Source organism: Ursus americanus, chromosome 8 (assembly GCF_024610735.1).
Source record: "Ursus americanus isolate L20-20 chromosome 8, mUrsAme1.1.p, whole genome shotgun sequence".
NCBI classification, from domain to species: Eukaryota; Metazoa; Chordata; class Mammalia; order Carnivora; family Ursidae; genus Ursus; species Ursus americanus.
Genome location: NC_142134.1, coordinates 3,621,791 through 3,646,253, shown reverse-complemented (window position 1 = coordinate 3,646,253; position 24,463 = coordinate 3,621,791). Strand labels below are relative to the sequence as shown.

At 38.2% G+C, this 24,463-nt stretch overlaps 1 protein-coding gene across 3 annotated transcripts in view; it reads right to left on the bottom strand.

The window, feature by feature from the left end:
• PPP3CA (protein phosphatase 3 catalytic subunit alpha) overlaps positions 1-24,463 on the bottom strand; it is a 304,076-nt gene that overhangs the window by 32,548 nt on the left and 247,065 nt on the right. For all 3 annotated transcript variants that reach the window (XM_045792535.2, XM_045792517.2, XM_045792526.2), the window contains 4 exons: positions 23,213-23,290; positions 20,702-20,796; positions 3,635-3,760; positions 1,402-1,476 (listed from right to left, as the gene is read on the bottom strand). In XM_045792535.2, coding sequence (XP_045648491.1) covers positions 1,402-1,476; positions 3,635-3,760; positions 20,702-20,796; positions 23,213-23,290 — 374 coding nt within the window. The remainder of the gene's footprint in view (positions 1-1,401; positions 1,477-3,634; positions 3,761-20,701; positions 20,797-23,212; positions 23,291-24,463) is intronic.

The following is a 24,463-nucleotide window of genomic DNA, read 5'->3' as shown; positions in this document are numbered from 1 at the left end:
GACAAACCAGTAGTGAAGCTGGGAGAAGTTACAGACAGGAGAAAACGGGGGAGATGATGGGCCTAACTGCGCACTCCACAGTCCTACGTACATAGACTCTATTCGCATGAGTGCAGGAGCACTTTCACTTTACTTTTGCCCACAGCATATTTCACATTCGTACATGTGACCTACATTAAATCCAAGTAAACATTACATCATGCTGTTTAGATTCTAACTTTCAGAAAGGGCCACATTCACCTTTCATTTGACTTCAGTGCAGTTTTATTTTTTTTAAAGATTTTATTTATTTATTTATTTATTTATTTATTTATTTATTTGACAGAGAGAGAGAGCACAAGCAGGCAGAGCAGCAGGCAGAGGGAGAGGGAGAAGCAGGCTCCCCTCGAAGCAGAGAGCACGACATGGGCCTCAATCCCAGGATCCTGAGCCGAAGGCAGACACTCAGCTGACTGAGCCACTCAGGCGCCCCTTGTGTGCAGTTTTAAAAGGGAAACATGTTCTCAGTTTAACCTTCCACAATATCTAGTTTCCGCTGCCAACTTCACTCTCCAATTTAGAATCTGTCTTATTCTATTGATATTATCTGTTTACATATCAGTCTCTCTATCCAGACCGTGACTTCGTCAAGTCTCAGTCTCTCTGGCATCTTGGAATCCTGAGTGCCCTGCACAGAGTAGGTCTTGACACCATGTTTATGGAAGTACACTTCGCTCTCACACTGTCTTCCTCCAGCTATACTGTGGTTGGCTTCCATGCATGTCGGGGCGCTGCCGTAAGATCCACAGCGATTTTTGCTTCCATCTTTCACCCAATGGACCTTCGTCTCTTACAGAGGAAGCGTACTCTTCAAGGGTAACTGAATACCAGATAGTATCTTGAACAGCACTACAGAAGCTGCATAGCTTATTCATTACTAATTATCACACAGAGGAAAAAAATATTGGTATTGACATGAATACCAACATATGAATGTGTCAATATCTTCTTTTATGATAAATACCAAAATGTGAATAACTGACAGGACAACTTCACTAGAGGCACTCTTAGAAGTTACATAGTAAATGGTGACGTTTGCTGCAAGATTGATTTTTTTTTATTAAGGAGCCAATAAAGTCACTTATCAATGTGAGCTATTGAAAGATGGTTACTAAAATAGTTCAGTACTTCAACAATGTTATCAGGGTAATGAGAAAATTCTTTTATGTGTGTGTGTGTGTGTGTGTGTGTGTGTGTGTGTGTGTATTTCTTCAAAGCAAATGGAAAATATAGTATCTTCCACTCTCAATACTATGTTATAATTTAACATAATCCTAATCTTAGAAACTTATTTGGGTTCCCTATGAGACACCAAGTAATCACCTGGCAAATAGCTTGAGCACAAAAGCTCAAGTTTCTTACCATCAAATCCATCTTCTTCTGACCCCAGTTCATCATCTGAGCAGATGTTGAGGACATTTACAAGCATCTCGGTAACTAAAAAGGAAAAGAATAAAAACAAAAAAGTCCAGATTTTCTATTTTAACCTTAATTATTACTCTGGCATTATTAACGAGCAAGCTTAGCAATAACATTTCTTACCTATGTTGGATATAGAATCTGCTGCAAAGTAGTTTCTATAAAATCCAGATCATAAAAGATAACTGGCTTTGTGATTCTACACAGACTTTATGTTTATGAAAGTATTAGCTCATGTCTATGAAATCATATGGTAACATTTAACTAGCTATAGGTCAATAGACAATGGAAAACCAAATATGTGGCTGTGCCTATACTATATGTCTACGAAGGAGGAAATGGCTACTTTCGAATTTTTATTTGTTTGTACAATGATGCTACTGGATGTAGACCACGTTGCGACCTTCTGTTTTTCAGGGACTCCATGAATGCTAGATCTCTTTTTTAATTTTTTTAATCCCCCAGAGAACCCAGCACTGTGGTAGGCTGTAGTTTTGTGTTTAATAAAAATTGTTGACTGATGAACTAACATATTTGAAGTGGTTTTTGAGGACACTAACTGAAAAAAATGAATGAGTTGATATATGTATCATTAAATTTTATTTTCAAAAAGGCTTTAACAATAAAGCTTAGGTAAATTTAATAAGAAATTCAGTTGAATAAATTGATCACAATAAAATTGCATAAAAGTGTTGTCAGAGAAATTAGTATGGTATCACTTTTACACTAAGGTGCATGTTATTCACATTTAACTGTTTCTAAAATTAGGTTGGGTTCTATCATGAGGTGAAAAGAAACCTGCCCGCTATTTCCTCAAGAGCTATTTTTCAAAATGAATGCTCTTCCAGAGCAGAAGACATATGATAAAGAGTAAAACATCTGTAGCCAACATTAATCCATAGCTTCAGTTTAAGTATCAAAAGTGAATTATGTACCCAAATATATTAATAGATTCTTTTATAGTAGACGTTCAAAATTTGAACATTTAATGGAAATAACCCAACAGAAGGGTGTTCAAAGGGTGCCCAGCAGTTGTCAGGATTCATGCTGCTTCTGTTTCCCGAGAAGCCAACGGAGGAGAGTAACACGTGCTGCGTTCTCAGCAGGGTAGGAACGTGGTGACATGGGTAGTGCTGGGAACACTTATCAGAGACTATCAAAACTGACTTTTGACTTATTTTGGTATCCAAAAGAAAGATTTCTTCACTGACCAATCATAACTTCCTGATTTAATCATTTCAAGGCATTTAAAGAAAGGAAAAACCCACAAGTGTTCTAGGAAAATAAATATTACATTAGTATATGACACATATTTATTAATATAAATAAATATTTTAGAAAATGTGTGATTTTTCTCTAACCGTCCCCCCCACCCCCTGCCATGGGGATTCTGAAACATGCGTAAACTCTTACCTTTATTCTGGAGCCTTTTACGGGCTATGGTGCTGTGTGGTAAGATGCATGAGGAATGATCCCATCTGTCCCACTAGGCATCCCGAACTAAACACTCAAGCTCAGTGGGTACAGGCCCTTCCTTGAAATTTTGGTTGCGGTTTAGGTCAAAATATAAAACAGAACAAAGGGAGAAGGAAGGAAGGAAAGGCAAGCCAATCCTTTTGAAAAACTGGGACAAGTTAATATTTATAACTTTCTAAATGTAAATTTGTCTCACCTCGTAACACATTAATGGTCACTATATTTGTCATGAACTATTTTTTGTTGTTGAATATATTGTCTTTCAAATTATTATAGCCATTGATCACTACCATATGATGATTATTATCAACATCAGAAATGTGAGAAAAGCATAGCTATCTTAACCTTTTAATTTGACAGGGAGTTTGTAAAATAAAATAGCATTTTTGAATTAATACAAAGGGGTAAGGAGAAAAAGAAGCCATCATAGCTTGAAGCCAGTTAAAACGATATATCTGTTATTTTTAAAAGAGTTGTATTGTTCCAAAGAGATGATACAAATGCTCCCAGGATTTCTCATTGCTTTTGTTTCCCCTTATTTCAGTCATTGTATTTTGTTAACAGGGTACACAGTGACATACTTTCAAATCACTTTTCTCATGTTGCAACTTGTGAATTTTGTTGGTTAGGATAGTCCCCATCCCCCGCCCTTACTTCTTACATGATTGCATTAAGAACATCTCAAGATTCCCCCACACACCTTTTTCCCCAACAAATGGCAGGGACCAAGTGAAAACATCCATGAAATTTGGAAGCCAGTAGGGGTGAGGAGAACAGTTGAACTGCCTGATATTCATGACGTTGTTCTCATACTTCAACACTGCAGCTGAAAACAACACAAACAAGGGCTTTAGATTCACGTGCACGTACTTCTGCCTCTCCACACGGCTTTAGTTGATCCAGACAATTCCACTGTATGACTTAAGTTCCAAAATACCAAGACAAGTAGCTTCATTAGTCACGAATGTTTATACTATTGGGAATTAACTACACTCAGCGTGACACATAACTGCACAGTATACGAATGCTAATATGAAACGGCATTACAATTGGGCAAATATTTACATAAAATAGTTATTCAAATGTCTGTCAGGAATTGGTCAAGCTCCTCTCACAGCCAAGAACATTCTAGTCTTATTTAACATCTAATGACCCTAACAGAAGTGGTATAGCTCAATTAGCTTGACAATTTAATAATCTCCTCAAATATTTGAACAGAATTTACCTCCATGCTTTCAAAAACAAAACAAAACAAAAGCACACATTTCCTAGTAGAACTCACAATAGTTGTACACAGTGGTTTAAATTAGACTGCATTCTTGATTTAATAAAGTGTTTGGATTGAATATTATACTGGGATCTGACTTCACCCTTGACTTCGGAAAAGGCTGCACCACCCATGACTTAGGAAAATGAATCTGCCCCTTTCACTCTGCTTTGCACGGTGTCTGGAGCTTAGATACACAGTTACATGGACAGTTAAGGGCTGCAGAGACCCTAAGAGCATCGGCGGTCTCACTTCTAACCAGATTCAGAAATTCATTCTATAACAATCCTGATACAAGTTTAGTAGGTCTCTGTGAGTTAGTTCGTTCCTTCTTTTTCCTTCCTTCCTTCCTTCCTTCCTTCCTTCCTTCCTTCCTTCCTTCCTTCCTTCCTTCCTTCCTTCCTTCCTCCTTTCCTCCCTCCCTCCCTCCCTCTCTCTTTCTTTCCTTCCTTCCTTCTTTCCTCCCTCCCTCCTTCCTTCTTTCCTCCTTCCCTCCCTCCCCCTTTCTCCCTTTCTCTCTTTCTCATTTTTAAGTATTCTCTGCACCTAACATGGGGCTCAAACTTACAACCCCAAGATCAGGCATTGCATGCTCTTCTGACTGAGCCAGCCAGGCACCCCCTGTGAGTACTTTCAATTTACAAAAAGCTACCTGTTTTAATGGCATCATCTGTTCTAGGGAGAAACAGTTTTAAATTGTGGGAAATTCTCAAGTTGAATTTAAAACTTCTTTGCCATTTACTGATTCAAATCTGCCTTCTGGAAAAATACAGAACAAGTATACTTCTGATTCTAAATGACGATCTTTTAAATATGAAGAACAAAACTCTCACATCACACCTTCTTGAGCTTTGGAAAGGTTTTACTTTTATTATCCTCTCACGGCATGATTAGCATTACATTAGCGGAAATTACTGAAGAGATCCTAGATGATATCAAATGGGCTTTTTCTTGTTTTGTTTAGAGGTTTAAAACTGAAAAATCAATCCTTTCATTACTTTCTTACATTGTAGCATTTGATTACAGATAATAGAGCAAAGACAGCCCTTCAAAATCTATTTTTTGAAAAGCTACCAAAAGTTTACTGCATTTGAGCCTTTACATTAACTTCTTAACAGTATCTTTAACATGGCATTGCTTTCTTAACTGCATTTGCTCCTCTCTCTATGTATTTAAGCAGGCTCGTAGGCTCCATGCACAGCGTGGAGCCCACCACCGGGCCTAAACTCAGGACCCTGAGATCAAGACCTGAGCTGAGATCAAGACTTGAATGTTTAACCAGCTGAGCCACCCAGGTGCCCCCACCTGGAATATTTTCTTAGAAACCGCTAAATACTCCAATTTTTCCATCCTATCGTGTCCAGTCCAGCCTCTACCCTTTCAGTGAAAGCTTTTCTGACTTCTTCTAGTGGGTATAATCTTAACCTTCCTCTGAATTCCAGAAGCCCTGACTTACACCTCTATATTGCATTCATGATTTAATTTTGATCACAGTCATTCTTCAATGTCTTAAGACATAACTTCTATGTCTTTAAGGACAAGTGTCATACAATAGGCTTTATATTTCTCTGTGCTTCACATATCACCTTTTATTTTAATTAATTATTAATTTATTTCTTTTTAAAGATTTTATTTATTTGTCAGAGAGATAGCGAGCCCAAGCAGGGGGAGCAGCAGGCAGAGGGAGAAGCAGGCTCCCCGCTGAGCAGGGAGCCCCAGGGCAGACTTGATGCCGGGACACTGGGATCATGATCTGAGCCTAAGGCAGACGCTTAATTGACTGAGCCACCCAGGAGTCCCCACATACCACCTTTTAAATATAGATGCTCAGAAGCTAAGGATTCATCTCGGTATTTCTCTTACAATTTTTTTTTCAGGAAAATTCTTCCTAATCCCTTTGGCTCTTCTTCAGATGAGACGGCTTTGAGTGTCTTTTCCTCATCCTGCTTATCCTTATTCTGGAAACATGCCACATTGGCAATGCCCCTATAAAATTGTGGCCCAGAACGAACAGAATCTTTTTGGTGAGTTTAATCAACGCAGAATATGAGGAGGATATATCGTTTCTTCTGTAATTTCGATACTATATATATCAAATCGCAGCCTAATAATATGTTGATGTTTTCAGCAGCTTGCAGTTAACTGAAATCATACTTGAGAACAGTATGGTCTTTGGTTTGAATCATATTTCTGGCTCACCAGCATGGTTCCAGGGAAGAGAATCATGATACTTCAGGGACAAGAAACGCAGATAATGCAGTCAACATTGATATGAAGGGAATTATTCTCTTCTTCCCACAGAATGCTGAATCCTGCATATATTTCTATGCACCCCTTCTTCTTTAAGTTATCCTACCATTTATGCCATATGACACTTGGCCTAAGGATACATTCATATAGTATTAAAGGCATGCAAAATGCAATAAAATCATGGCAAATTACCATATCCATACTTCTCATCTGCCAGATGGAAAAGGTGAAGTATTTCCCACCTTTGCTAAGTACGACCTGAATACCAGCACCACTGAAAAGGTCTTTACTAGTTTTGGATACAGCATATTCATAGCAGTAGTATATCCTCATATCTTCCAAAGGATCTTCAAGGTTTTAAGTTGTCTTTTTTTTTTTTTTAAGATTCTTTTTATTTATTTGACACAGAGAGAGATCAAGCACAAGCAGGGGGGCGACAGTGGGAGAGGGAGAAGCAAGTTCCCCACTGAGCAGGCAGCCGGACGTGGGGATCAATCCCAGGACTTTGGAATCATGACCTGAGCCGAAGGCCGATGCGTAGCCGACCAAGCCACCCAGGTGCCCCTAAGTTGTCTTTTTGAAGAATAATTTCTCCTCTAAGTACCTCCCCCCCCTTTATTGGCATTAGGATGATACAGCTGGAGGGAGGAAAATAGATGTTATCACCAACAGCACCCTGGAGGACAGGGAGAGGCTCTATAGCATACCTCATTTAATCCTTACTACAAATCCGAGAGGCACGTGTGACGGCCTTTATGTTATAATCTGAGGAATTGAGATTGAGAAATGAAGTGGCTTGCTCACTATCGTGCAACCAGTAACCGCATGATCTGACTCACATTTAAACTCAGTTTTTACTGACATCAAATCCATCCCCTTTCCACCATTCCCTCTGTCTCTTATAAATTATAAATGGATGAATTCTAGTCCTAGCGGTTATACTAATTTAACCCTGAATATCGCATTCATAATTAAAGATGTCTTAGCTTTTGCCAAAATACATATTTGAGAAAATGAAATATGATGCAAATTTACAACTGAGGGTACGCCTTGCTCAATAGATAAAACAGAAGTTCTGTTTTGTAGCTGGTGAGAGAAAGCATTTATTCATTCAACATTGACTCAACACAATTTATCAGAGTGCCTGATAAAGCAGAAACTTTTTTTCGGATTTCATTTTTGTTTATTAACACCAGAAAAAAAACATTTTAACCGTGGTTACATTTACTAAGCATCTGCTATATGCCAGGCACTATATTTGGTCCTTCACAAACCATAATCACAAATCTTCACAATATCCCTCCAAAGTAGTTCTCAATCATTTGCATTTTGAAAATGAGCAAACAGAGAGGTTATTTGCCCAAGGTCACACTTGAGAAGCAGTTAAATTCAGTTTTGGCCTGAATCTAAAGTCCCTGATCTTTCTAGAATTCCATGATATTCTTACCTTAACTGCATAAATCATTCAACGTCTGACAAGTTTTGGACAAAGATTCTCCTTCCACATTTATTCTTTGTAAAAAAAAGAGCACTGGATTGGAGGGCCAGGAGCCCCGACTACTAGCTGGCTTGTCTTATTTAATACTCACAAGACCCATGGGATAGACCGGTGATGGGTAGTAAGGAGGGCACGTATTGCATGGTGCACTGGGTGTTATACACAACTAATGAATCATCAAGCCTTACATCGGAAACCGGGGATGTACTGTATGGTGACTAACATAATATAATAAAAAATCATTTAAAAAAAAAATACTCACAAGACCCGAGGCCACTTAATGTCTTGAGGTTTCAATTACCTCCCCTAACTTTATCTAGAAAATTTATATGACCACTTCCAGATCTGAATGACAACAAACTTCTGGAACAAAGACGTCATCATTAATGCAATTACTGATTAATATTCTCCGTAATTCTAGAGACTATTTATAGAACATTTTTCTACTTTTCTATAGGTTAAAAAAAGAATAACTCTAATTTAAAAATGCAAATACACCAATATGTATTCTTTCTTCCTCAGTGACATAAAGTATTCATGCACAAATACTTCCCAAATAGCCTCACATTAATAGGTTACTCATGAATTTTTATGTTTTTGTATAATAAATATATATATCACAAAAATACATGAAAAAAAACCCTTTAAACCGAAACAGTCCCAAATATCTATAGTCACGAAATTCACAGTTAACATTTCATCTTCTCCCTCCCACGTCCGTCCCTGCCACCTGCCTCTAACTGTCACTGGGATTACAAAACTCAACTAGAGCCCTACCAGTGTGCTGTTCTCTGAAGTACTTGAAAGACATTTATCTCCAGTGCAGTATAAATAATACAAATGGTTGTACTTCAAGAATCACTCGGGACCAACTCCTGAGACCTTGCCTGAGAAATACAGAAAGAACAAAGTCTACCACCAAGAAATCCCACTATTCCACTGGCTATTATACATGTCCTCCTGTTACTGAACAATGACATCAGAGGCCTGGAGAGGGATGATGACATATATACGGACCTTGCGTTATTAACCAAATTTAGAGCGGACCAGACTGCAGAGAAGAAAGTGCTCTTCCGTTGCACATGCACTTGTGAAAAACAGCCAGAAAGAAAATCTGATATAATGGAAAGAATACTAATCCCCATAAATCTGGAGGCCTGATTGCCAGTTCTTTCTCTGATGTCAAAATTATGGTCTTAAAGTTATGCAATGACTTGGTTTAATCATTTTTACTGCACCTACAGAACCCTACATAAACATGAAAGCCATGCCATGCACAAAATATAAAATCAGTAATCAAGGGACAGCTCCTACTTGAAAATAGGGAAGGGCCACTGGACCTCTATTATTTCTAATGACACAACTAGGTGCCTTAAATAGAGTGAAACCTAAGGAATAGAATCCATTCCTCTGTTTACCACACCATGCACTAAAATGCTAGGCCATATCCAAATCTGTAAATTAAAGGGGTCTCCCCCACTTTAAAATTTGAGATTTTGATGAGACACCAAACCAGTATTTCATAGGAACTGGGTAACATTTCTCAACATCTTTACAATTGCCATCATCGGGGAGGATGCTGATTAGGGCAATGAGTGAAAAAAACAGAACTATGCAAACAGAGCTTCTAATTTAAGAGAAGTTATCAACATATTGCTAGCAAGAGGCATTAACTGGTTCACCAAACCATGGGTTCAATACATTTTAAGTGGATTTCAAGAGGAATACAAAGCTTCTTTTCTGAAAGTCTTTAGATTAGTTATGTAATACTCCCAGCATACCTCAGGCTTTCTCAACACTATTAGTTGTATTTTCAATAGAGGAGAGGAGAGGCCAAAAGAATGGAAATGATGAATTCTAATAACATTTTTCATCTCCTTAACTCTAATTGACCATCCTCTCCCATCTTCAAAAGATGGGACAGCGGGACAGAAAAGAAACAAAGATAAGAAGAAAGCAAATGGTAGCACTCTAGAATCATTATAAACCATCCAGAAATAGAAGGGGGGAGAAAAGCATAATAGACCCAGGATTTTTTTGTTTTTTTTCCTTTCAGTTCTGCCACCTGTAGACTATAGATACCCCAGCAGGAAAACTAGCATCAGCGCATTCTTTGGCAAAGTCCTACCATCACAGGAATGATGGCTTGATGGATAAAATTCTTGAGATAGGATCTATATATTCATAATGTTCTTTGCCAGTGTTTTTAAAATTATGTTGTATGCTGCATGTAAGGTTTTTTTTTTTTTTAATTCTTGGACAGACACTATACATTTTTTAAAATCTGTATTTTTCCACAGAGGTTACTGTTTTAAGGCACAATTTTCTTTTAGGATTTTGTGAAGACATTTATGTATAGTTTTTGTAGTACATATTATAGCATCTATAAGCACAATCTCTATGATTCCTCCCATTTTGAAACCTGACTTCTAACTCTTATCTCCGTTTTGTTTTTTCCTCAATGTCCTGTACTTGCCCGGTGTATTCTGTTTTAGAAAGATTCTTTTTATTATTACCAGTGACCTAGGCTAAAGGAAATTTATTAATTTATGAGGATTGCTGTATTTGGTGAGCAAGGACTACAACTTATAATTCACTTTTACTCTATAGTTCATAAGATTGATGACAGAGTAAGTGTTCAGTCATTTATAGGGCAGATTTCAAGTCTTCATTTTTAGGTAATTTTGTCATAATGATGTTCTTGAGAAATTTAACGTTTAAAATGCTTGATTTAGTACTTCACATAGGGGTCTCTTACTGGCAAATTCTCAATAACTTCCATGTAATGACTGAGTTTCAATCAACCTGAAATATTTTATCATTAATAAATATGAACAGTAGGTATATATAATTGCCTTGAAGCTGTGAGCTAATGGCTTTGAATTTATCAAGATACACACATGTATGTTACTATACACAATCCTCTTATGCACTCATCTAGTCCTTGCCTGGTCCTCCTACCTTATACACGCATCCTTCACGGCACCTTATTACTTTGCTATACAAGTGTCCTACATAAAACTTGGATGATAGTATCTTACTTACATGAAGGAGAGAGACTGTCCCAGATAGATCTATGAAATAATACAAGCCAATTTTATGATTATGTGTGTGTTCAAGTCTGTGTGTGTGTTATGTGTTTCTCTTTCTAATACTGTGTTAGTAAATTTTGAACCAACTTATTATTCAAATACAGAATTTTGGGTAAAATCAATAAAAGGAAAATGATAGAAGGGATAAAGAAGGCAACGATCTCTTTTTTTCTTTTTTAGTACTTTGTACCATAACTGGCACATGGTTGGTGTTCAATAATATTGATAGAAGAAAAGGTCTAAGGAACGGAAATCAAGAAAGGAAGGACAAGATGGAGAAAGACAGGAATGACAGAAAGAAGGCAGGCAGGCAAAGAAAAAGTCAAAACAAATTTTTCGAGAGCATAAAACATGTAACTTCTCCAGATATTAAAAATGTAGCTAACCACATATGGACAGTATGAAGGGTACATGCTGGAACTTAGGAGAAAGATAGTATGTTACTTCAGAGGCTAAGCCCTGTTTTAAAATTGTCAGAGTCTCTTAAATAGACAAGAATGGAAATATTGGCTCTGTCACAAAGTAACTGTGTGAACTTAGACAAATAGTTCTCTTATTTGAGTTTTACCTTCTAAACTTGCAAAATAGGAATAATTATGATGTGTTCTGTTGTTTTCAAAGTATGAAGATCAAATAAAATAATATATGTGATTAATACCTATGATAATATATATGATCAGATAAAATATATGGCACCTGAAAAACACAAAGTATCATGATGCAGTTTCAAATTCTTCAAGGAAGGGGTGGCTATCTATGTTTAACACATTGCCATTTTATAATTCCCACCTAAAGTGCCACATCATAATACTAACATCCAGAGAGTCTGGGCCGAAAACTGATCTGTGCAATCAGCTCAAGTCCAGTGAAACACTGTGAATTATTTCGACATTACAATTTCACATAGAGAATATTAAATCTTTTTTTGCTAAGTCAAGAGGAAAGAATGAATTATGAGTTCTTTACCAGTTTTAGCTTTAAGTTCCAGTCCTTATTGTTATAATGCTAAAATAAGGCTTAAGCCACTGTAGTAAATGAGAGAGAGAGAGGTTTAGCTGAAGCTTTAAACTGCTGGAGAAGTGGGCATGGCCTTGGTAAACTGCACCCATGCCTCGCTCTCATTTAATGTGGTCGATACTTACCAGCTCCAAGCGCACGAGGTACCCTGGCGGGAGGTACCTGGAATACTGGTGGTATCTGTATGCATGCAATCATAGAACACCCTTTTCACCTTCAAGGTTGTACTTGGTATTAAGCCTGAGCTGCAGCCTGCAATGGTTCTAGGTTGCTATCTCCAAGATACCCTTGGCACTGAGTTAATATTAAGCCCGTACACTTGATATTTTCTGTGGAAAGTAATATCACTGCAGACTTTTATGACATTCTCAGGGTCAAGTCTCTTGCAGATCTAGAATTTCTAGGCAATGAATAGCAAGTGATAAGCTAATGATTTGGGTCTTTAACATTATGTAGATTGTCCCCGTGTTTCCTCCTACTAAATGCTTTAGAGAGAATTTGATTTCTAGAGAAATAGGTTTCAGTTCAGTCTAAGAATCTTCTAACCATCTGTCAGAAGACGGAATGCAACACCTCAGGATGCATGCCTCCGCTGATCCTGTTCAACTGGTAGCAGCGGAGTATTGCCAATGAACTGCATGGAGGATTTAGCATTGCTCCGGATCCTGTCTTCTTCCTCACTTAAGGGCTCGTATAACTTCGAGAGCTCAGTGCTGTAATTCTATGGGCAATGCTCTGTGAGAAGCAAGGATTACCTCACTCGCTGAGTTACTACCTACTTAGGGAAGTTCCACAATTCCTTCACTGCCCAAATCGGTAATTATGTGGTAGTGATGGTTACGAAATCAGGAAGTTCATTTGTCATAGCAACAATACTGAGCATGCATCCAATTAGAATATAGACGCAGGGGAATTCCTAAATATTAAATCTTAAAGCAAGTGGACAACTGGACAAAACTAATCTATTTAGAAAGTGGCCTCTAGCAATGACACTTTCACAGTGGAGCTGAATGAATAGGAGCAAAAGTATAAGCACCTAAGGGAGGCTTTTTAAAGAGAGAAATTATTTATTTGAGAAGAATAGAAGAGATACCTCGTTCTTTTAATAATATATATATTCGAATGCATAACACTCATGTAATTTTGAAGGGATACCAAATGACTCTTCATTTCAAAAGCTTCTCTTTTCTTACTGAAGAACAACAGTTAGTCACCTCAACATAACAGAGCCATGAGCTGAATAGGGCATCAGGGCAAACATTGACCCAAAAGCTTCCGGGTAACAAAGCTGACCTAGGCCTAGAAGAGCGCAGACAGAGGTTAGCTTGTGAGCCCTGGAGTCAGGCTGCCACGTTTCAATCTCAATGCTTTTCTCTGACCAGGTTGTGTGAACCTTGGGGGAAGTATGCAAGCCCTCTGCACCCTAGTTTTTCATCAGTAAAATCAAGATTAGAATGTAATTCATGGAGTGTTGAAAGATTAAATGCATTTATACATGGAAACTTAGAGCAGTGTCTGGCACAAAGTTAATGCTCCATTATTATTATTATTATTATTATTATTATATGCAACTTGCGTGAATAAAGCAAATGACATTTGTGCACATGCTATCCCAACTGAAGGGAAATATTTACATTTACTAAATATATTATTATCAACCTAAGACTTTAAAGAAAATATATCAAGTTGTAGCCGCCCAGGTGACCGTGATAATGATAATGGTATAAGAAATTATAATCATAGATTAATTTCATATATTAGAGTCCTGGATATAACAGGCAGTGAAAAGGGACATTCTGCCAAAACCCTTCACTCCACTCAGCTCAGAGAGGTGATTCCTCTGAAAACCAACCAAAACTTCCTAACTCAAAGTTCTCTTCAGCCTTAAATGTCTACATAAATTTCTTTACTACCACCTCACACTGATAACACAAAAAGTTAGTGCTCAGAGTTTTCTTCATGGTTTCTGCTTTGTTCCTTCATAAGGTCATAGATTCCATACCATTTCTCCATAGGCTGTCCTAGGCTTAATAATCATTATAAAGAAATTATTTTTCCAATGTGCGTAAGACAATACCCACTGGGGTGAAGAATAAACATTTAATTTTTTTTCTTTAGAATAAAAAAATTTTTAGAATAAAAAAATTCTAAAAAAAATAAAAATGCTTACTAAATACATGAAGGAATTACTATTTCCTGGTAGGGCTTATCTTACTTATTGTTTTGCTTTAGTAACAACAAGAAAACCATTTAGCCTACAATTTGTTAGCAAATATCAAATAACCAAGTGCTACCGTGAATATGTACTTACATTTCTTATATTGAAAAAAGTGATCTTAGCAAACAGTTGTTCAGAACCAATTAAGAGGATCTTTAGATTTGATACGATGGCAGGAAAAAAGTAAGAGCTGGGAAAATTGTTGCCATTGGACAAAATCTCTGGATTAATTTTATCTAACTTGTAAAGCACTAGTGATCGTATTTATGCCTGTGGTTGTAAAAGCCCAAAATATGCTTTAAAAATGTTTATGTCAAGCTGAAGCTTATTCCCATGGTTAAGATAGGCCTCAGACTCTACAGAAATGGCTTCTTGCTTATAAAATGTGGGCAGTTTTGTAGGGAAGTAAGATTTTTAGCATGCTGCAGAGGAAGAAGCTAAGATGCTAACTTAGGGTTGCCTGGGCACGAATTCTACCCCCTTCCAGTAGACCTTCCCTTTCCTACCCGGGATAAGGAGCTGATCTGGTTGGTCTGCATTTGGCTCCTGAACCAGGCAGGTGCCACTACCACTGCTTGTGAACCCAATACCTGAATGCTGAAACAAGGTCCTGGTGTGAAAGAGCTCTGCTGCAATAAGAAATGAGGTGCTCAGGGCGCTTGGGTGGCTCAGTCGCTTAAGTGTCTGCCTTCAGCTCAGGTCATGATCCCAGGGTCCTGGGATCGAGTCCCGAATCAGGCTCCCTGCCACTCCCCCTGCTTGTGTTCTCTCTCTTGTGTCAAATAAATTAATAAAATCTTAAAAAAAAAAAAAAAGGAATGAGGTTCTCAGGCCTGGCCAGCCCACGGCACTGATGGTGTCACTGACGGCTGAGTGCTCCTGTTAGATGGCAGGGGACCAAGGCGAGCTGGCTTCAGATATGTTGCATTTCCTCCTGAGTGTCCGCATCATGACTGCTGATAAGATTCTTCCCTTGGTTTCTTACAGTAGCAATTCAATCCTCCCTTTACAACAGTATGCCAAGACATAAATTATCTCTTTATTTACAAATGGTACTTCTGAAGTCCATGACTACCTTTTGAAGGAAAATATTTGAGGATGTTGACTGTGTGAAGTTTCGGTAGGGCTAAAATGCATTCTAAAAGTAATTCCCTCAATCTTCCTAGTTTAAAAGTCCAAACCATCACAATATATACATATATATATTTTTTCCGATCAAAAAGGGTAGACTTTTACATGTTAGGATTTTAGCAAACGATGCTTTTCTTGTCTTATGCTTGAAACCCAGTTTGCACCCCTCTCCTCCTTTAACCTACTTTAATACGGAATTGATTTTCTTCCTCAGTGTCATTTTTAATCTCTGGTCTTAATTACTAAATTCGTGTGGTTGCCATTTCGATTTTTCTTCCCAAATCTGAAATACATTTTATTTAATACATTTTATTTAATTACTTAATATTACTGTCAGTAGCTCCTCCGGGAACGGAGTTCTATAACCCTCGTACGCATGTTTGTATTTCTCTATGTCCATACCGTATATCCGTCTCCCACCCACTCCCCACCATATGATAACTCATCTAAACTACTGAGAATTGGCACCACGTGGCAACCTTGTGTAATATACTTAAGATTCTTCTGAAGCACAGGTGTATCTCTTGGGAGATAAAGGACTTAACTGTTTACATCGAGGTTTAAAACACATTTTTCCAGAGGCTCGTTGTAATTTTTGGCCAAACTGACTTGTTGAAGGCAGAGTTCACATTTCCCACTGTATTTCTCGACACTGAGAGATTTTACTCTAAGATTGCTTTAATGTCACTTCGTCAGTGAAGCTTATTATTATTATCATTTGGTCTCCATGGACTAGTTTCCACTCTCACTTACTACCACTCTTTTCTTTGTAGTATTTTCCAAGTATATCTGAAACATTATTGATGGGATTCTTTATTTAATGTCTATCCCACTGCCAAATTATAAACCCTACTATGGTGAAGAAAATGTCCCTCTTATTTATTTTATATCCACAGCACCTAACACAGTGCTTAGTATACAGTAAGTTCTCAGTAACTATTTGTTGCTGTGGTGAGTGGATGAGGTTGAAGTCATTTTTACAGGTGGCATACTATTATTATTTTTTTAAAGATTTTATTTATTTATTGGACAAAGAGGGAGAGAGAGCACAAGCAGGGGGAGTGGCAGGCAGAGGGAGTGGGCAAAGCAGGCTCCCCGCTGAGCAGGGAGGCCAGCGCAGGGCTCCAACGCAGGACCCTGGGATCATGACCTGAGCTGAAGGCAGATGCTTAACCGACTGAGCCACCGAGGTGCTCCAGCGTATTATTATTATTATTATTATAAGCAGCAGCAGTGTGCATGTGTCATTCCTGCAGTTTTCTTCTGTTTCATGGGTTTGGGTAATTATGAAATTGCTTTACCCTTAGGGCTACGGATTCATAGGAGGAAAATAATTCAAACGAGCAAAGTGCTCTGCAAATGTTTAACTCCAGTTTGGAAAGGGTATCAGAACTGGTTATAATAGTAACTCAAAGTGAGACAGAGCTCTGTGGGTCTGGTCTGGTACTTTGGGGCACTGTCTTGCTATTTAATTTCCAGAAACAAAATGCTCCAATCAGTGCATGTGTTGATGGCCTACCATGTATAATGCCTGCTACTTGGCTTTACAGTGTGTATCAAAGAGCCCCTGCTGCAAACTAATTATAATCTGAGTGGGAAGTTATAGCAATACTAACTATAGGAAAAGCTAAAGAGAAAAAAATTAAATGGTAAGTATGAGGGCATATGATTGGTATTTCAGGCATTCAGAGAAGGACTACCGACAGAAGTCTTCATAGACACAGACCGGAGTCTGAGAACAGGCCATTTAGATGGTCAGAGAACAGGGCAACAAGTATTCAAGACAGAAAAAAATGTTATGTGGGCAAAGATGTAGTGAAACGGACAGCCAGAATTTGTACAGGGCGATGAGCAGAACAACGCCACTGAAGCAGAGGGTTCACCCACAGAGAAGCAGAGAAATAGGTTATAAAGGTAGATCGAGCCATAAAGTGAAACTGTAAGTAAGAGGCTGAGGAGAGCGGGGTATTTTCTGTCAGCTTCCCTTGAAGCCGCTGACAGGTGGCATAATGATAGCAACATAAAATATTCAATGATGATAATATCTTAATACCACACAGCATTTTGTTTCAAAGTAATTTCATCTATTATTCACAAGAAGAAATTTTTTTTTCTCATTTGCAGAGATGTCACTGCACGTCAATACATGTAAATGAGCTAGCTGCTTCAGGGCAGGGCTGTGATCCAAGCTCCGTCTTCTGCCCCAGCAGGCCGCCGAGCTGTCAGAGGAGGGGACAGGGGCCGGGGGAGGGGCGGGGGCTTCGCCTGTGTGCCCACAGGCTGGCAAGGCTAAGAGCCCCGTGAATCCGTGCGGGCGACGCCAAGCACGGGCCACTTACAGTCCTCGTAACTTTTAGAACGCTGCTTTTCATTGCAGCCAAGTATGAACTACTAGTCGCAGCGAAGAGCCATTGACACACGAAGCTGATCACACACCTGTGATTGGTTTTAAGACTGCAGAAAAAACCTACTTTTTTCATTGCTTCACTTTGCCCAACAGCTATCACTGCTGCATGCATTTGCAGGTGCTTAAAAAAAATCGTATTTTAACTATTGGCTTATATACAACTCCCGAGTCCTTTACGGTCATCTGTTTCTAAGAATCAAACGGTTCTTCGCCGCTGTCTTTCCATGGATGATGTTTTGAAGGCACTTGCAACCCAGCTCTCTGGCACTGCCTTTTACCATTCTTGTTAACATTTATTTTATTCAAATACAGTAATCCTCACTTCAGCCGTGAATACCTGACTCCCACTCCCACGTACTGTACACAGTGTTAGCAGAATAGCTTTAAAGTGCTTCAGAGATTTTACACAAAAGTCTTTTGGAATTAGGCTCAAACTGAAGAATGTATCTTTCTTCTTCCTCTCAGTTTATCTTTTTCTCTCAGGAGAGTTTTTTCTTTTATGAAAAGGTTCCCAAAATGAAATGCTTCTCTCCCCTTCCTGAGAGACTGTGTTCTACCCTAAACACTAGAGAACACAGTGAGAGAACTACAAAGCCTCCAAGATTGCAATCCACTGATGTCTATTGTTTTTTTTTTCAAGTTCGTGCCTTGTTAAATCGGAACCATAGACAAAGGAGCAATGCATACCCTGTGGGAGAAAGAGCCATTGATTGGTCTCAAGCAAAACTGCTACCCAGCATTCTGATGAGTGGAAAAAGTCTAAGTCTGTTTTTATGGAGTGAAATCCTGAATTTTCTTTTTCTTAGTTTTTTTTTCTTACTGTTTTGACTTTTTTTCAATCATTAAAAAATACTTTTATGTATAGTCCATGCTACTTAGTAATTGGTCTCTGTCAAGAAAATTACTTGTTTGGGCACTCCTTTCACTAAGTGAAAATAGAAAAAAAAAATTGTTCTAATGCCATAAAGAAATAAGAACCCAAGTGTTCAGATTGTACTTTTGGGAAATAGTAGGATCATGATGGGACATACAAGATGACCCACCGAGTTCCTGCATTCGTTACAGGTACCACAGGGGAGTTCTCTGGTATGAGAACCCACATCTAAGCCAAGGGAATTCAACCTTACTGGTTTTATACAGAAGGCTTCAAGATTGAGAGTCTGGCCAAAAAAAAAAAGTGTTTGCGGCTTAAAAATAAAAGTTTCAAAATCACTGGTCTTGACTTCATTTTATTTTATTTTTCTTTTCTAATCAAATGTTCACCATTCTTAAATGTCCAGATCACGTTCTACCTTAAACAAGGCCTTCTCTGACCATTCTAGAAAACCATTCCTTGTCTAACGTACTTAGTGTTTAACTCTCTTTGTTTTACTTCATGACACCGTGTCTTATATTTGTATTAAATCATCCAAATATCTTACTTCGTCAACTGGCTTATAAGCCCTGGCACACCAAGAACATGTTTTGTTTTACTTTGTATGCATCTTGCCACAGAGCACTAAAGAAATTACTTTTTCTAGAAATTACTTTTTCTAGAAATTACTTTTTCTAGAAATTAGGAGACTAGGAAACAGGGGACAACTCTCCCTTGCCCCCTGCCATCCATCGTTGTGATAGAAACTTCACAGTGCCTTCTGATAACTTCACTCCAGGGCCACAGAGGAGGGCCCACCACAGTCAAAATGGCGGTGTAAGAGGCTGTGAGGTGTGGCCATCCCACCCCACCCATAACGCATGTTTCTCTGCGCTATGGAGTCGGGACAGTCATGTGAGGTACCTACAGCACAACACAGATGTATCAGGGATGGGGGGACGGCAAGGATCTCAGAAAGCCACCGTCAGATATGCTGCATCAATATTATCTAGACCAATGCCACCTAAAGTTAATGACTTTTGCACATCTTATCACTCATTCTTCACACCCGTAACACTCCATGCCATTTCCAGATAAAGAAATTACCTAAAGGAGGATGATGTGTCCCTTGCTCCTCCTCTCCTCCCTGAAGTCAGTAAAGAATGCCCTCGTTTCCTGGTCTTTCTTACACACACAAGTACGGAGTTTCATAACGGAAGTACAGGACACTAAACCAGAAGACGTGGGTTTGATTCTAGTTCATCACTACCTAACTGAGGTACCTGGGGCAAAGCAATTAGCCACAGAGACTCACTCTGCATATTAAAAGGGGGTGGGGCTAATGATATTTACTTTGAAGTTTAATTCAATTTTTTTTTTTTAAATAAATGAACACGTGCCCACCTAGTGCAGGATCCGACTCATGGCAGGAACTCAATAAATGCAATTTCAATATGAATCTGAAGCAATAGCTTCTTTTGCTCATTTTTCTTAACCCCTGACATGCCCAATCATACTGTTCTCATTGAAATCCACATTCTTTTGAAGAAGCACGATTTTGGATTACTTTCAATTATTATTTCTTTTAAAACCTGATCATTCAGGGACGCCTGGGTGGCTCAGTCGTGAAGCCTCTGCCTTCAGCTCACGGTGTGATCCCAGAGTCCTGGGATCGAGCCCCACATCAGGCTCCTCCGCTGGGAGCCTGCTTCTTCCTCTCCCACTCCCCCTGCCTGTGTTCCCTCTCTCGCTGGCTGTCTCCCTCTCTGTCAGATAAATAAATAAAATCTTTAAAAAACAAATAAATAAAAAATAAAAACTGATCATTCAGAGCAGTTCACCGTAGACCCTGCTATACATCAGAGTCTCCTGGAGAACAATTAAAAAATGACAGTGCCTGGGCTCCACGTCTGACTAACTGAACCTGTAACTTTGAAGACAATGACAGAATTTGCATTCAAGAATAAATTAAAAAGCCAGGGGGAAAAGACTGGCTAAAAACACTTCATTCAAGAGGGATCTAAAGCCACGTACCTTTGTTATTGTATACATCTAAGTAATTTGGTGCTGAGAAAATTGTGATTAGAGAAGGGAAGCCTGTCGTTTGGCTTTTCCTGTACATGCGATACCTGAAAACAACAAAGATGAGTCACCACAAGGCTATTATGGGGGAAAAAGATGATATCAAGTTACAAATTTAAAATAGAATATTCAAGTTTCATTTTATCACTCTGAGAGGACTCAATTACATAACATTAAACAAAATTTCCTCTCTAAAGTCTGTTATACACAGACATGAATTCCTCTCAAGGTTGACAATGAAAACACACAGTCACATGTACAATATCCAAAGAGGCCTTTCTAAGTTTAACAGGCCTAAGGGAAGGGGGGATTCCAGGCAAAATCGTAATTCATACCCACGTGTGCAACAGAGAAGACAAAGGTCACTTTTTGCACGAAGCTATCCTGTACCTACCATGTCTTTTAGAAGTTTGCCAATATTTTTGACATAAGACTAAATAAGCAGAGCAATATATCAATCTTTCACACTAATAATCAGGCTGATTATTCGATCTCTCTACAATATCTACAATATTCTGGTATGGTCTTGACTAAGCAATTTGCTTTTCAAAGGATGTGTGGGGAGATCTATGGGTTTTACATATAGAAAGTGTTTCTATTTTAGAACTTTATTTATTACCAATCTCTTCTGGCATCTGCAGATCAAACATTATTGTCTGAGCAGGGTAATAATCAAACAGAATGATACAGAACATCTGCAAGATCTTTGGAAATAAACCAATAAGCCAGTTACTTTTCTTCTACTTAGATAAAAGTAAGACTCTAGTCCTCAAATAATCAAAAAATACAAGAAACTCTGGCTCTTTTCCATGAAGGTGAAAACATATCTCATGACTTCTGTGTAACAGATTTTAGGAATATTGGTTTAGAAAATTTCCTATAAAGTGCAAAACAAAATTTTATCATTCCTTGGGTATTCAGTGCCATGTTATTTCTGGCTGGCTAACCATGCCTACTGTAGTTGGGTTCTAAAGTGCCTCAAATAGTACCTTTAGGTAGATAAAGAGTCACCTTAAGATTTATAACTTTATAAATATTTTGATACTGTTTTCCCAGAGAAGATATCCTCTTAACAATTTTTGAAATATTCTAGAAGTATTTATTCTGCACATTGGACTGAATTTTGCTGGTGGGAAAAAAATCAGAATGTGAAAGACAGTTAACACACTCCACCTTAGTACCTTGACATTATAAACTGTGATTGGCTATGCCTACTTGACCACAAGCAAAAGCAAAGAAACTAGATGACATAATCTCAATTTTTCCCAATTAATCAATCAAATGTTCATTTCAAACAAATATACTAATTGATTTTAACTGATGGACTTAAAATATTTTCGAATAAGCAGATGATTTCAGGTCTGTAGTGGGATTAATATAAAGCTGCTTAAAATGTTCAGTTGGGACAGTCCGTCAAAAAACCATGGTGACACCACTGCCCTGAAAAGTGGAAAAAAAGAAAAAAAAAAAAACTTATTTGAGGACCTGATTGGTTGGGCATATCGACAGGTTATATCAAAGGTCAGCTACAACACACTGAGTATATGTTATTGGATCAGTTCATACCTGTTGATTATTGGTTGAAAAAAGCTAATTTTGAAAGGAACTTAGGATCTGCCTTGACTTACGAGCATCGGACATGGGCTTACTTCCGAATGCGCTCGTCTCTATTCCTAATTTCAGTACACTGAATACTAAGTGTTGTAATACTAAGCATTCCTCCCTTTCAGAGAACTCAGAATATGAAGGAACGAGTTTAAGCATTTGAAGGCAAACAGACCTTCCAGGGCAGCCTACTGAGAAGGATACTAGACGTCAAATCCTAGAATCCATTATGCCTTTTTCTTCCTAATGCAGATTTAATGCACTATCACACTGACTATCTGATGTTTCTTAGTTTTCTAAGCCCTTATAATTGGCCTACCAATTATACTAACAATTATATTAACCCCAGACTCTAAATTTTAAAATTTACCACGTATTATAAAATTCTGTTATGCATTTGTTCTTTAGAATATAGACTTTCCTCCCTCATTTAAATGCCTCTGCTTTTGTCCTTTAAGACTTCACAGGGGTCAGGAATGATATGGATATCGTGCAACATCTGTTAAATATTTGTGTGTAGTTCTCATTCACATTGCCAACCAAGGCTGAAAAGTTGCTGGTAATTTACTCACTTGCTGGAGGGTGGGAAGAGCAGGAATGGAAAGAAATCAGATGGGCCCATACAAGTTCTTAAGAAAGCCAGCTGAAAATTCTACCTGTTCAGGGGACTTTAGGACACCTTTGCGACCACTCATTCCCCAGGACCCTGCCACATCTGTGTCATCAGAAGACAATTTTAAGATCTAATTGCTTCAGGGAGAGAGCCTTGCAAAAGGGGCCCTCTCCAGCCTGAGCACGGTGAGGAAGCTGTGACCCAGGCATTCTGCATGGTTTCCGGAAACCCACAAAGCTGCTCACCCTGCATCCTGGGCTTCATGGGCTCGGAGTATAGATAACAAATTATTGTGCTGTAAGAATTCACACACAGCCGGGTAACTGCCAGAGACAAAAAGAAAAGAGAAAGAAGCATGTGTTATGAAATCATCAAGAGCAGCACATTTATCTGTACCACCCTGACCTATGTGATTTGATCAAGCACCATCAAACATACATCATTCATGAAACAAGCCTCTTGGCTCTCAGGGCAGGTTTTTATCCCTGTGGCAGAAAAAGCACCTGCAGCCCGACTTTTTACATAATCAGAAAGGGCTGGAGATGGCGTGAATTGGACAAAGAATACAGGCCATTATATAACAACACTAGAGAAATGTCCACTCATAGAGAAAATCAATATTATCAAGTCTATATTTAAACACAAGTGAACATAAGCATCAGTATAACCCGAGAACGGAATTTACAATATAAACCTCAATTTTCTCAAATACAGCACCACTTGTATTTGGATGCACGTGTGTGCCTGAGTGCTCTACCGCATGGACTGAGTTAGGGAGTGGGGGAGAATGTCTTCTGGAAACCAAGCTACCAACTTACTTATAAGTACGTTAACTGATATATCATTCAAAATCTAAACAGAATTATGGAATTCACAAGTTTTAAACTGTGTACTTCAAATATGATCAACAGAACTATATCTTCAGACTTATTCTTTACCTGGACTTAAGAAAAATATGAAATATATAATCAAGGTGGTTTTGTCTGTTAAGGAAGTCTCAAAACCAAAGACGAGAACATTATTAAAAATGAAATTCAAAGTACAAACTAAACTTGTAAAACCCTTGGCAATCACTTTGGCTGCTCTAAGAATTTTTCATGAGATAAAAGCATGTCCTAAAAATGAATAAATTTTAGGCATTTTAAATAAAGGGACAGCAAACCAATGCTCATTTTATTATGAACAAACTGCGTATGCCCACTAGAACCTAAACTACATGCACTGTAAGAAATAATTAAGCAACTATAAAAATAGCACTTTGAAGAAATACTAAATAGTACATGTCACTCAAATAATTTATTATAAGAGAGAAGATGAAAATAGTTTCTATGTTACAGATTTTCTAAGAATTTCCTGATCAAAAAGAAAAAAAAATACCACTAATACAGCACACCATAGTAGAGACGTTGATTATAAAAAAGGATCCAGTGCTTTGCAAAACTGGAATCTGAAAACAAAAATAGTCTTTGTGCATGTGCACACGACATGTGCATTTG